This window comes from Oncorhynchus tshawytscha, unplaced genomic scaffold (genome assembly GCF_018296145.1).
Source record: "Oncorhynchus tshawytscha isolate Ot180627B unplaced genomic scaffold, Otsh_v2.0 Un_contig_2847_pilon_pilon, whole genome shotgun sequence".
In the NCBI taxonomy this organism is placed as follows: Eukaryota; Metazoa; Chordata; class Actinopteri; order Salmoniformes; family Salmonidae; genus Oncorhynchus; species Oncorhynchus tshawytscha.
The window spans coordinates 53,740-68,448 of NW_024609148.1; the positions used below are offsets into that span (position 1 = coordinate 53,740).

The following is a 14,709-nucleotide window of genomic DNA, read 5'->3' on the forward strand; positions in this document are numbered from 1 at the left end:
TTTATAGGTTAGTAGGGGCTCATATACTAAAGGGTGTGGCTTAGACTAGACAAGGGTGTGGCTTATAGGTTAGTAGGAGAGGCTCATATACTAAGAGGGTGTGGCTTAGACTAGACAAGGGTGTGGTTTATAGGCTAAGAGGGTGTGGCTTAAATGCTAAGAGGTGTGTGGCTTAGATACTAAAGGATGTGGCTTTAGAGGAAGACATATGCTGAACAGAATCACAGCAGTTTCCATAGTTACAAACACCTTGCCTTCTGTTAAAGTTGACTAAAAGTAGCTCAGTAAAGCATTCAACCACATTCCCAACAGAGTTACATAGTGAAATCAGGTTAATTATACCACATTATCAATAGATTTACATACCACATTATCAACAGAGTTACATAGTGAAATCAGGTTAATTATACCACATTATCAATCAGTGATCAGGTGAATTATGCCACAGAACAGTATAATCTCTGAAAAAGTTAATTTTATTCCAAAAAGATATTTATTACAGGTATATTCACCAACTATAAATCAGACATTAACACTAGCTCAATCCAACATAGTAAATCCATACCAATAAAATGTAGACATTTTCAAATGGTAAATACAAATGACATGGTAAAAGAAGCCACAAAAAGTTGAGTTAACCCCACAGTCTACATCAGGGGAGGAGGAGGAGGGCTCAGTTGGACGGGTTTCTGGACATAAACACAAGCATAAAATAAGAAACTTGCCTCTCATTGAGATTCTGATTCTCTGGCATAACAACATATGTAAATGTATTTTGTACGGCAACCTAAAGAAAGAAACAAGAAACAGTATTTTCTTACCAAATGAAAGTCTGGTGATGACATTTCCATGGTAGTAAACCTCTTCTTCTGTGTCACTGAGAATCCCTTCCTTGTTCACCACAGGTCTCTGCCAGCTCCCACAGTAGTAGAGTCCCAGGTCAGATTCAGAGACGTTAGTTATCAGTAGATCATAGAACTGTTGAGAACGCAACAGGAAATAGAATCGACGGACAGGATTGGATTTGGACATTCTGAAATGACTCCTGTTCCCAACGGAGCTGTTTCTGTACCAATCTGTTAACATATTGTCTTTGATGTCACAATGAAGAACAACATTGTCTCCTGGTCTGACTCTCAGCTCCACCTCTGCTGCAGAGATCCCATCCTGAGGAAACAGCACCTACAGGTAGCAGAGGAACAGTGTTAGGATGAACTGACTGGAGGACACAGCACCTACAGGTAGCAGAGGAACAGTGTTAGGATGAACTGACTGGAGGACACAGCACCTTCAGGTAGCAGAGGAACAGTGTTAGGATGAACTGACTGGAGGACACAGCACCTACAGGTAGCAGAGGAACAGTGTTAGGATGAACTGACTGGAGGACACAGCACCTACAGGTAGCAGAGGAACAGTGTTAGGATGAACTGCCTGGAGGACACAGCACCTACAAGGAGCAGAGGAACAGTGTTAGGATGAACTGACTGGAGGAAACAGCACCTACAGGTAGCAGAGGAACAGTGTTAGGATGAACTGACTGGAGGAAACAGCACCTACAGGTAGCAGAGGAACAGTGTTAGGATGAACTGACTGGAGGAAACAGCACCTACAGGTAGCAGAGGAACAGTGTTAGGATGAACTGACTGGAGGGAACAGCATTATGGTACAGCAGCATACTTCCCTCATCCTGAGAATGCAGTGGTATCCCCACCACTAGTTCATTATGGTACAGCAGCGTACTACGCTCATCCTGAGAATGCAGTGGTATCCCCACCACTAGTTCATTATGGTATATTGTTTCCCTTCAGCTCATTATTAACAGCTGTCAGTCACATGGGTCAAGAAAGATGATTCTCTTCCTCAATAGTGTGCAGTGAATTCTACTAGATGAAATCCTGTGGCGACATCGTGGCCTTTAAAGCGTATTTAATTTGTTTTAATTTGACATGTGCTACTATATAAAATGTAGTTTTGTTCACAGAGTCAAAATGCCTACTATTTAGAGCACAAGTTTGGGTGTTTGGAAACAGATAATGTGATTTAACCAGATGTTTGGTATCCATTACTGTGAGTTACAGGAGAGGTACGGTTTGGTTTAACACAGAGAATTATCAACCAGACTTAGTGATACTGTCTTTGTCCTCAATTTGTGTAGTGTCATAAAATGTAATAGTCTAGTCTTGTTTAGTCTCATAAAATGTAATAGTCTAGTCTAGTCTCAAAATGTAATAGTCTAGTCTAGTCTCAAAATGTAATAGTCTAGTCCAGTTTAGTCTCATAAAATGTAATAGTCTAGTTTAGTCTCAAAATGTAATAGTCTAGTCCAGTTTAGTCTCATAAAATGTAATAGTCTAGTCTAGTTTAGTCTCATAAAATGTAATAGTCTAGTCCAGTTTAGTCTCATAAAATGTAATAGTCTAGTCCAGTTTAGTCTCATAAAATGTAATAGTCTAGTCCAGTTTAGTCTCATAAAATGTAATAGTCTAGTCCAGTTTAGTCTCATAAAATGTAATAGTCTAGTCCAGTTTAGTCTCATAAAATGTAATAGTCTAGTCTAGTTTAGTCTCATAAAATGTAATAGTCTAGTCTAGTTTAGTCTCATAAAATGTAATAGTCTAGTCTCGTTTAGTCTCATAAAATGTAATAGTCTAGTTTAGTCTCAAAATGTAATAGTCTAGTCTAGTTTAGTCTCATAAAATGTAATAGTCTAGTCTAGTTTAGTCTCATAAAATGTAATAGTCTAGTCCAGTTTAGTCTCATAAAATGTAATAGTCTAGTCCAGTTTAGTCTCATAAAATGTAATAGTCTAGTCTAGTTTAGTCTCATAAAATGTACTAGTCTAGTCCAGTTTAGTCTCATAAAATGTAATAGTCTAGTCCAGTTTAGTCTCATAAAATGTACTAGTCTAGTCCAGTTTAGTCTCATAAAATGTAATAGTCTAGTCTAGTTTAGTCTCATAAAATGTAATAGTCTAGTTTAGTCTCATAAAATGTACTAGTCTAGTCCAGTTTAGTCTCATAAAATGTTATTTTTTATTTTTTTATTTCACCTTTATTTAACCAGGTAGGCCAGTTGAGAACAAGTTCTCATTTGCAACTGCGACCTGGCCAAGATAAAGCATAGCAGTGTGAGCAGACAACACAGAGTTACACATGGAATAAACAATTAACAAGTCAATAACACAGTAGAAAACAAAGGGGGAGTCTATATACAATGTGTGCAAAAGGCATGAGGAGGTAGGCGAATAATTACAATTTTGCAGATTAACACTGGAGTGATAAATGATCAGATGGTCATGTACAGGTAGAGATATTGGTGTGCAAAAGAGCAAGTAAATAAATAAAAACAGTATGGGGATGAGGTAGGTGAAAATGGGTGGGCTATTTACCAATAGACTATGTACAGCAGCAGCGATCGGTTAGCTGCTCAGATAGCTGATGTTTGAAGTTGGTGAGGGAGATAAAAGTCTCCAACTTCAGCGATTTTGCAATTCGTTCCAGTCACAGGCAGCAGAGTACTGGAACGAAAGGCGGCCAAATGAGGTGTTGGCTTTAGGGATGATCAGTGAGATACACCTGCTGGAGCACGTGCTACGGATGGGTGTTGCCATCGTGACCAGTGAACTGAGATAAGGCGGAGCTTTACCTAGCATGGACTTGTAGATGACCTGGAGCCAGTGGGTCTGGCGACGAATATGTAATGAGGGCCAGCCGACTAGAGCATACAGGTCGCAGTGGTGGGTGGTATAAGGTGCTTTAGTGACAAAACGGATGGCACTGTGATAGACTGCATCCAGTTTGCTGAGTAGAGTGTTGGAAGCCATTTTGTAGATGACATCGCCGAAGTCGAGGATCGGAAGGATAGTCAGTTTTACTAGGGTAAGCTTGGAGGCGTGAGTGAAGGAGGCTTTGTTGCCGAATAGAAAGCCGACTCTTGATTTGATTTTCGATTGGAGATGTTTGATATGAGTCTGGAAGGAGATTTTGCAGTCTAGCCAGACACCTAGGTACTTATAGATGTCCACATATTCAAGGTCGGAACCATCCAGGGTGGTGATGCTAGTCGGGCATGCGGGTGCAGGCAGCGATCGGTTGAAAAGCATGCATTTGGTTTTACTAGCGTTTAAGAGCAGTTGGAGGCCACGGAAGGAGTGTTGTATGGCATTGAAGCTTGTTTGGAGGTTAGATAGCACAGTGTCCAATGACGGGCCGAAAGTATATAGAATGGTGTCGTCTGCGTAGAGGTGGATCAGGGAATCGCCCGCAGCAAGAGCAACATCATTGATATATACAGAGAAAAGAGTCGGCCCGAGAATTGAACCCTGTGGCACCCCCATAGAGACTGCCAGAGGACCGGACAGCATGCCCTCCGATTTGACACACTGAACTCTGTCTGCAAAGTAATTGGTGAACCAGGCAAGGCAGTCATCCGAAAAACCGAGGCTACTGAGTCTGCCGATAAGAATATGGTGATTGACAGAGTCGAAAGCCTTGGCAAGGTCAATGAAGACGGCTGCACAGTACTGTCTTTTATCGATGGCGGTTATGATATCGTTTAGTACCTTGATTGTTGCTGAGGTGCACCCGTGACCGGCTCGGAAACCAGATTGCACAGCGGAGAAGGTACGGTGGGATTCGAGATGGTCAGTGACCTGTTTGTTGACTTGGCTTTCGAAGACCTTAGATAGGCAGGGCAGGATGGATATAGGTCTGTAACAGTTTGGGTCCAGGGTGTCTCCCCCTTTGAAGAGGGGGATGACTGCGGCAGCTTTCCAATCCTTGGGGATCTCAGACGATATGAAAGAGAGGTTGAACAGGCTGGTAATAGGGGTTGCGACAATGGCGGCGGAAAGTTTCAGAAATAGGGGGTCCAGATTGTCAAGCCCAGCTGATTTGTACGGGTCCAGGTTTTGCAGCTCTTTCAGAACATCTGCTATCTGGATTTGGGTAAAGGAGAACCTGGAGAGGCTTGGGCGAGGAGCTGCCGGGGGCAGAGCTGTTGGCCGAGGTTGGAGTAGCCAGGCGGAAGGCATGGCCAGCCGTTGAGAAATGCTTATTGAAGTTTTCGATAATCATGGATTTATCGGTGGTGACCGTGTTACCTAGCCTCAGTGCAGTGGGCAGCTGGGAGGAGGTGCTCTTGTTCTCCATGGACTTCACAGTGTCCCAGAACTTTTTGGAGTTGGAGCTACAGGATGCAAACTTCTGCCTGAAGAAGCTGGCCTTAGCTTTCCTGACCGACTGTGTGTATTGGTTCCGGACTTCCCTGAACAGTTGCATATCCCGGGGACTATTTGATGCTATTGCAGTCCGCCACAGGATGTTTTTGTGCTGGTCGAGGGCAGTCAGGTCTGGGGTGAACCAAGGACTGTATCTGTTCTTAGTTCTGCATTTTTTGAACGGAGCATGCTTATCTAAAATGGTGAGGAAGTTACTTTTAAAGAATGACCAGGCATCCTCAACTGACGGGATGAGGTCAATGTCCTTCCAGGATACCCGGGCCAGGTCGATTAGAAAGGCCTGCTCACAGAAGTGTTTTAGGGAGCGTTTGACAGTGATGAGGGGTGGTCGTTTGACTGCGGCTCCGTAGCGGATACAGGCAATGAGGCAGTGATCGCTGAGATCCTGGTTGAAGACAGCGGAGGTGTATTTGGAGGGCCAGTTGGTCAGGATGACGTCTATGAGGGTGCCCTTGTTTACAGAGTTAGGGTTGTACCTGGTGGGTTCCTTGATGATTTGTGTGAGATTGAGGGCATCTAGCTTAGATTGTAGGACTGGCGGGGTGTTAAGCATATCCCAGTTTAGGTCACCTAACAGAACAAACTCTGAGGCTAGATGGGGGGCGATCAATTCACAAATGGTGTCCAGGGCACAGCTGGGGGCTGAGGGGGGGTCGGTAGCAGGCGGCAACAGTGAGAGACTTATTTCTGGAGAGAGTAATTTTCAAAATTAGTAGTTCGAACTGTTTGGGTATGGACCTGGAAAGTATGACATTACTTTGCAGGCTCTCTCTGCAGTAGACTGCAACTCCTCCCCCTTTAGCAGTTCTATCTTGACGGAAGATGTTATAGTTGGGTATGGAAATCTCTGAATTTTTGGTGGCCTTCCTGAGCCAGGATTCAGACACAGCAAGGACATCAGGGTTAGCAGAGTGTGCTAGAGCAGTGAGTAAAACAAACTTAGGGAGGAGGCTTCTGATGTTGACATGCATGAAACCAAGGCTTTTTCGATCACAGAAGTCAACAAATGAGGGTGCCTGGGGACATGCAGGGCCTGGGTTTACCTCCACATCACCCGCGGAACAGAGAAGGAGTAGTATGAGGGTGCGGCTAAAGGCTATCAAAACTGGTCGCCTAGAGCGTTGGGGACAGAGAATAAGAGGAGCAGGTTTCTGGGCATGGTAGAATATATTCAGGGCATAATGCGCAGACAGGGGTATGGTGGGGTGCGGGTACAGCGGGGGTAAGCCCAGGCACTGGGTGATGATGAGAGAGGTTGTGTCTCTGGACATGCTGGTTGTAATGGGTGAGGTCACCGCATGTGTGGGAGGTGGGACAAAGGAGTTATCAGGGGTATGAAGAGTAGAACTAGGGGCTCCATTGTGAACTAGAACAATGATAACTAACCTGAGCAACAGTATACAAGGCATATTGACATTTGAGAGAGACATACAGCGAGGCATACAGTAATCACAGGTGTTGAATTGGGAAAGCTAGCTTAAACAGTAGGTGAGACAACAGCTAATCAGCTAGCACAACAACAGCAGGTAAAATGGCGTTGACTAGGCAACGGGGCCGACAGATAAAACATAAACAAGCAGAATGGAGTACTGTGATTAATGGACAGTCCAGAGTGCATCAGCTATGTAGCCAAGAGATCAGTGTCCAGGGGGCAGCGGTGGATGGGGCAGGGAAGCTGGACTGGCGAGTGTTATCCAGGTTGAAAAAAAAGTTAACAATGACTAAATAGCTTGTAGCTAGTTAGCTTCTTAGCTTCTGTAATAGTCTAGTCCAGTTTAGTCTCATAAAATGTAATAGTCTAGTCTAGTTTAGTCTCATAAAATGTAATAGTCTAGTCCAGTTTAGTCTCATAAAATGTAATAGTCTAGTCTAGTTTAGTCTCAGAAAATGTAATAGTCTAGTCTAGTTTAGTCTCATAAAATGTAATAGTCTAGTTTAGTCTCATAAAATGTAATAGTCTAGTTTAGTTTAGTCTCATAAAATGTAATAGTCTAGTCCAGTTTAGTCTCATAAAATGTAATAGTCTAGTCTAGTTTAGTCTCATAAAATGTAATAGTCTAGTCCAGTTTAGTCTCATAAAATGTAATAGTCTAGTCTAGTTTAGTCTCAGAAAATGTAATAGTCTAGTCTAGTTTAGTCTCATAAAATGTAAGTCTAGTTTAGTCTCAAAATGTAATAGTATGGTTTAGTTTAGTCTCATAAAATGTAATAGTATGGTTTAGTTTAGTCTCATAAAATGTAATAGTCTAGTTTAGTCTCAAAATGTAATAGTCTAGTCTAGTTTAGTCTCATAAAATGTAATAGTCTAGTTTAGTCTCAAAATGTAATAGTATGGTTTAGTTTAGTCTCATAAAATGCCAGTGTGAAGGGGTCCGTTCGATTTTAGAAGATGCTTCCTTATTCAAATAAATACATGTTTTGCTCCATGAAGTAATCCAACAATGTGTACTATCTTGTTAATTTCAAGTCTTCTTTTATTGATGGAGACAGGTGGGTCCACCCCAAAGTGCCATGTCATGATGACAGACACCCGTCTCGACCAATGAGGGAAGATTTGAAGTCAACTATTTGTGGCATGCGCCCGAAGAGCACTTGAAGTCAGCATTAGTTCGCAACACATTTTTTTCTTGAGGCAAGACATAGAGATAGATAGAAGACTCATCTTTATATCTGTGACAGCACGGGTAGCGCCATTGAGGCTACAACCCATTGAAATCCCGAAGCAGTTGACCACTTTAAAATGGTGGAACAATGATGGAAGCCCTCAATGGCGATGACCACGCTACAATGGCCTTTTGGCCACTACAGAACTCTATCATTCTCTATGAGGCAAACTGAAGTTTAAGTAGCCGAAGTCTACGCTCTTTCGTTGGGAGGGAAATTGTCAACAGTAGTGATGGTTTTGTTCTCGTCATTAGACAGATTACATTTTTTCACCTGAGAAATACTGCACCAAACATATTTGTTAGACATACAAATTGCGCGACTTAGACTTCTGTTTAATCTCCGATTGATTCTGGCTACTTTGATGAAGTTGTTGCGTTTTGTCGTCTCAAGCCTACCTCAGTGGTCTCAAGAGGAACAAACAGTAACATCGCCGCTTTGTTTTCGTGTTTTAAGGGAGTATGCGAGCTCAGACGTTCACTTCGCATTGCGGAAGTCTGCTAGGAACAAACCGAAACTACAGTATGTATGCGGACTCTCAGTATTGAGCTCTTGGTTTGGAGCCTGGGACATATGTTCCTGTTGGTCGAAAGAGGAAACTCTGTAAACAAGCTCATGAAAAGGAGAGTCAAGATTCAGCGAAGGGGAACAATGCAAGGCTACTGGCTGCAAACATCTTAGTCTCCTGTCACTCAGCCAATAAGAATCTACTCATCATTGACCAGAAAATTAAAATGGATATTTCGCTTTTTCGATTGAATGCAACCCTTCACATTTAAACGTCATATTTTTAATCACAATAATACAATAAATCTAGTCAACCGTAAAACCACAAATAAATTAGTTATACTGTAGGAATAAGGCCCAGTGAAACAAAAGTTTACCCACTTAAGAATGCAATCAGATCGACACACAGCCTGTCCATCTCGTAGTCTGATGGTGAATGTAGCTGTAATGCGGATATTAGTTAGTATACTGGGTACAGAACCATACAAGAATAGACGCAACACTTCTACCATGTCCTCTCATGTTCACACCCTTTGACTTGAGCTTGTTCGTCTAAAGGACTGACGGTAAATGTTAATTAGGCGGCTCCACACAACGCAAACGCAACCACGGTGCGAGTTCTAGATACTTTTGTGAGGCTACATTCTTGGAATGGACCATATATGACGCGGTGTCACTCTGTTTGCACAGGTTGTGTAGGGAGGGCTCCTTTAGCCCCCTAAGGTCGATGTCCACGTCCCCGCGGAAATCGAATTTGCATTATAAAACAATCCCCATTAAAAAATATATTTTTTACCTATCTATTTTTTTATTTAAATATTATTTTTCTTTACACTGCATTGTTGGCTATGGTCTTGGATGTACGCATTTCACTGTGTTCCTTGTCAATCATTGGCTTATTGGTGAAATCAGCAGTCTGACAATATCTTCTATAAGTAAATCAATTAAACCTTTATTGATGCAGACAGAAGTTGACAAAGGGAACACATCATCTATGTTTCAGAGTAAGTTCTGCACCCCACCTAAGGGCACAGCTGATTATATACATGTGGTCACTACCTGGTGGTATGATCACCTACGTCAATGTGTGTGTGTATCAATAAGCTGAGGTTACCTTATAAAGTAACCTGGTACAGTGCTTCTCTGAATTCATTAGCATTGACCACTGTCACACAATATCAACATGTCAAAACCAGACAGTGGTTACTTCTCTTTATCTAGTTTCTGTCTGACTCAGACCCAGCCTGCAAGCCCACTCTCACAACAGTGGAGGGCCTAACCACAAAGACTATTATATATATTATAGTTGCCTGTATTGATGGATGGTAATAGTGGCAGAGTTTAGACACATAGAATGGCACTATCTGGTATTTATAAGTATCTGGCTTATATATATTGATGGATGGTATAGGTCTCACACTCTGCTGGTATTGATGGATGGTATAGGTCTCACTCTGCTGGTATTGATGACTGGTATAGGTCTCACTCTGCTGGTATTGATGGATGGTATAGGTCTCACTCTGCTGGTATTGATGGATGGTATAGGTCTCACTCTGCTGGTATTGATGGCTGGTATAGGTCTCACTCTGCTGGTATTGATGGATGGTATAGGTCTCACTCTTTGCTGGTATTGATGACTGGTATAGGTCTCACTCTGCTGGTATTGATGGATGGTATAGGTCTCATGGATTGGACTGGTATAGGTCTCACTCTGCTGGTATTGATGACTGGTATAGGTCTCACTCTGCTGGTATTGATGGAGGTCTCACTCTGCTGGTATTGATGACTGGTATAGGTCTCACTCTGCTGGTATTGATGGATGGTATAGGTCTCACTCTGCTGGTATTGATGGATGGTATAGGTCTCACTCTGCTGGTATTGATGGCTGGTATAGGTCTCACTCTGCTGGTATTGATGGATGGTATAGGTCTCACTCTTTGCTGGTATTGATGACTGGTATAGGTCTCACTCTGCTGGTATTGATGGATGGTATAGGTCTCACTCTTTGCTATTGATGCTGGTATAGGTCTCACTCTGCTGGTATTGATGATGGTATAGGTCTCACTCTGCTGGTATTGATGGATGGTATAGGTCTCACTCTGCTGGTATTGATGGCTGGTATAGGTCTCTCTGCTGGTATTGATGGATGGTATAGGTCTCACTCTGCTGGTATTGATGGATGGTATAGGTCTCACTCTGCTGGTATTGATGGATGGTATAGGTCTCACTCTGCTGGTATTGATGGATGGTATAGGTCTCACTCTGCTGGTATTGATGGCTGGTATTGATGGATGGTATAGGTCTCACTCTGCTGGTATTGATGGATGGTATAGGTCTCACTCTGCTGGTATTGATGACTGGTATAGGTCTCACTCTGCTGGTATTGATGGATGGTATAGGTCTCACTCTGCTGGTATTGATGGATGGTTGTCTCACTCTGCTGGTATTGATGGCTGGTATAGGTCTCACTCTGCTGGTGATTGATGCTGGTATTGATGACTGGTATAGGTCTCACTCTGCTGGTATTGATGGATGGTATAGGTCTCACTTTGCTGGTATTGATGGACTCTCACTCTGTCTCACTCTGCTGGTATTGATGGCTGGTATAGGTCTCAGGTCTCACTCTGCTGCTGGTATGGTATAGGTCTCATGTCTCACTCTGCTGGTATTGATGGATGGTATATGGTATTGATGGAGGTCTCACTCTGCTGGTATTGATTGATGGATAGGTCTCACTCTGCTGGTATAGGTCTCACTCTGCTGGTATTGATGGCTGGTATAGGTCTCACTCTGCTGGTATTGATTGATGGTCTCACTCTGGTATAGGTCTCACTCTGCTGGTATTGATGGCTGGTATAGGTCTCACTCTGCTGGTATTGATGGCTGGTATAGGTCTCACTCTGCTGGTATTGATGGCTGGTATAGGTCTCACTCTGCTGGTATTGATGGCTGGTATAGGTCTCACTCTGCTGGTATTGATGGCTGGTATAGGTCTCACTCTGCTGGTATTGATGGATGGTATAGGTCTCACTCTGCTGGTATTGATGGCTGGTATAGGTCTCACTCTGCTGGTATTGATGGATGGTATAGGTCTCACTCTCTGCTGGTATTGATAGCTGGTATAGGACTCACTCTGCTGGTATTGATGGATGGTATAGGTCTCACTCTGCTGGTATTGATGGATGGTATAGGTCTCACTCTGCTGGTATTGATGGCTGGTATAGGTCTCACTCTGCTGGTATTGATGGATGGTATAGGTCTCTCACTGCTGGTATTGATGCTATAGGTCTCACTCTGCTGGTATTGATGGCTGGTATAGGTCTCTGCTGGTATTGATGGCAGGTCTCTGCTGGTATTGATGGATGGTATAGGTCTCACTCTGCTGGTATTGATGGACTGGTATAGGTCTCACTCTGCTGGTATTGATGGCTGGTATAGGTCTCACTCTGCTGGTATTCTGCTGGTATTGATGGATGGTATAGGTCTCACTCTGCTGGTATTGATGGATGGTATAGGTCTCACTCTGCTGGTATTGATGGATGGTATAGGTCTCACTCTGCTGGTATTGATGGATGGTATAGGTCTCACTCTGCTGGTATTGATGGCTGGTATAGGTCTCACTCTGCTGGTATTGATGGATGGTATAGGTCTCACTCTGCTGGTATTGATGGCTGGTATAGGTCTCACTCTGCTGGTATTGATCTCAGGTCTCACTCTGCTGGTAGGTCTCACTCTGCTGGTATTGATGGCTGGTATAGGTCTCACACTCTGCTGGTATTGATGGATGGTATAGGTCTCACACTCTGCTGGTATTGATGGATGGTATAGGTCTCACTCTGCTGGTATTGATGGGTGGTATAGGTCTCACACTCTGCTGGTATTGATGGATGGTATAGGTCTCACTCTGCTGGTATTGATGGGTGGTATAGGTCTCACACTCTGCTGGTATTGTATGGTCTCACACTGATGGTATTGATGGATGGTCTCTCACTCTGCTGGTATTGATGGCTGGTATAGGTCTCACTCTGCTGATGGTAGGTCTCATCTGATGTATTGATGGCTGGTATAGGTCTCCTCTGATGGTATAGGTCTCCCTCTGATGTATTGATGGCTGGTGTAGGTCTCACACTGCTGGTATTGATGAATGGTTAGGTCTGACTCTGCTGGTATTGATGACTGGTATAGGTCTCATACTCTGCTGGTATTGATGGTTGGCATAGGTCTCACTCTGATGGTATTGATGGGTGCGAAGGTTCTGAATCAGAGAGAGAAAAAGGACGAGAGAGATATTCTATTAATCATATTTTAATATGAATGATTTATCATCATATGTTAGGATTATACATGACTTGTAGTTTCTTTGTAACTTCTGTTATAAATGATTCTATCTGCCATTGAAAATACTCTTTGACTCAGGCTGGGTTACCAAACATATGGACTTCAAATCAAGATGGCTACCCAAAATAAAACTACAACACCCACTCTGACTGTAGTCTGCTCTCTGCTGTCACTTCCCTGGTGGTCGTCCTGTTCAGAGGAATCTGAGTCTCAGTTGGAGCTGCAGAGGAAGAGTTATCACCAATTAAACAACAAGTTTGAGGTCAAACTAGGACACATCAGTGAAAAGTTAGAAGATGTTTACATATTGTTGTTAAAATCGTAGGTAATTATTTAAATAATATGTTAGACTGATTAGTATTACCCAGACTTAAAACATGAATGAGTGATTAAGTGAATCAAATCAAATCAAATCAAATCAAATCCTGACTGAGGGAGTGAGTTTACCTGTTGTTCTGCAGAAGGAGTAGACACAGGCAGAGGAGAGGAGAGAGGAGAGGAGAGCAGACACAGGACACAGACTGAACAGCAACATCCAACACAGACCAGTCTACATCAGGTGTTCTGGCATCTGAACAAAACACACAGGAATAAATGGAGGACTATGATCATAGAGCTCATTCTCCTTTCATTCAAGGAAACCAGACATGCTATACCGCAATCAAATATACAGCCATTAAGTAAATAGAGAATTATTTTGATTTTACCAAATGAAAGCCTTCTCATGACATGTCCATAGTGGTAGACATTTGTCTGTTCAATACGTTGCTCATTCTCCATATTTCTCTCTATAGTCCCACAGTAGTAGAGTCCCAGGTCAGATTCAGTGATGTTCTCAATCAGTAGATCATAGGACATGTTATAGTGGTTCCAGAACATTGTATACCGAGGGAGAGGATTGAGGAAATGAGATGACAAACGGTTATAATATGTAATAACAAGAGGAGGCTGGTGCTCATGTGAACAATTCCTGAACCAGACTGTGTACATTTCACTTGTTGTTCTACAGTCACTATAGAGAGTGATGTTGTCTCCTGGTCTGACTCTCAGCTCTACCTCTGCTGCAGAGATCCCATCCTGACTGGAGGAAACAGCACCTACAGGTAGCAGAGGAACAGTGTTAGGATGAACTGACTGGAGGAAACAGCACCTACAGGTAGCAGAGGAACAGTGTTAGGATGAACTGACTGGAGGAAACAGCACCTACAGGTAGCAGAGGAACAGTGTTAGGATGAACTGACTGGAGGAAACAGCAGGTAGCAGAGGAACACAGGAACTGACTGGAGGAAACAGCACAGAGTGTTAGGATGAACTGACTGCACCTACAGGTAAACAGTGTTAGGATGAACTGAGGAAACAGCACCTACAGAGCAGAGGAACAGTGTTAGGATGAACTGACTGGAGGAAACAGCACCTACAGGTAGCAGAGGAACAGTGTTAGGATGAACTGACTGGAGGAAACAGCACCTACAGGTAGCAGAGGACAATAGGGAGCAATGGCAACAACAGAGCTGTGGCAACAACAGAGAGCTATGGCAACAACAGAGAGCTATGGCAACAACAGAGAACTGTGGCAACAACAGAGAGCTGTGGCAACAACAGAGCTATGGCAACAACAGAGAGCTATGGCAACAACAGAGAGCTATGGCAACAACAGAGCTATGGCAACAAAGAGCTATGGCAACAAAAGAGCTATGGCAACAACAGAGAGCTGTGGCAACAACAGAGCTATGGCAACAACAGAGAGCTATGGCAACAACAGAACAACAGAGAGCTATGGCAACAACAGAGAGCTGTGGCAACAACAGAGCTATGGCAACAACAGAGAGCTATGGCAACAACAGAGAGCTATGGCAACAACAGAGAGCTGTGGCAACAACAGAGAGCTGTGGCAACAACAAGCAACAGAGAGCTATGGCAACAACAGAGAGCTATGGCAACAACAGAGAGCTATGGCAACA

At 43.2% G+C, this 14,709-nt stretch overlaps 1 protein-coding gene across 2 annotated transcripts in view; it reads right to left on the reverse strand.

The window, feature by feature from the left end:
* The window catches only part of LOC112240942, a 28,836-nt gene extending 14,840 nt beyond the window's left edge, over positions 1-13,996 (reverse strand). The window contains exons 1-2 of one of the 2 annotated variants that reach the window (XM_042314344.1): positions 13,456-13,996; positions 13,196-13,319 (exon numbers count right to left, since the gene is read on the reverse strand). In XM_042314344.1, coding sequence (XP_042170278.1) covers positions 13,196-13,283 — 88 coding nt within the window. In that variant the 5' untranslated portion in view covers positions 13,284-13,319; positions 13,456-13,996. Of the gene's footprint in view, positions 1-8,791; positions 9,054-13,195; positions 13,320-13,455 lie in introns of those variants that run through there. The other variant, XM_042314343.1, reaches the window with a different exon arrangement.
* Positions 13,997-14,709: the final 713 nt, after the last annotated feature.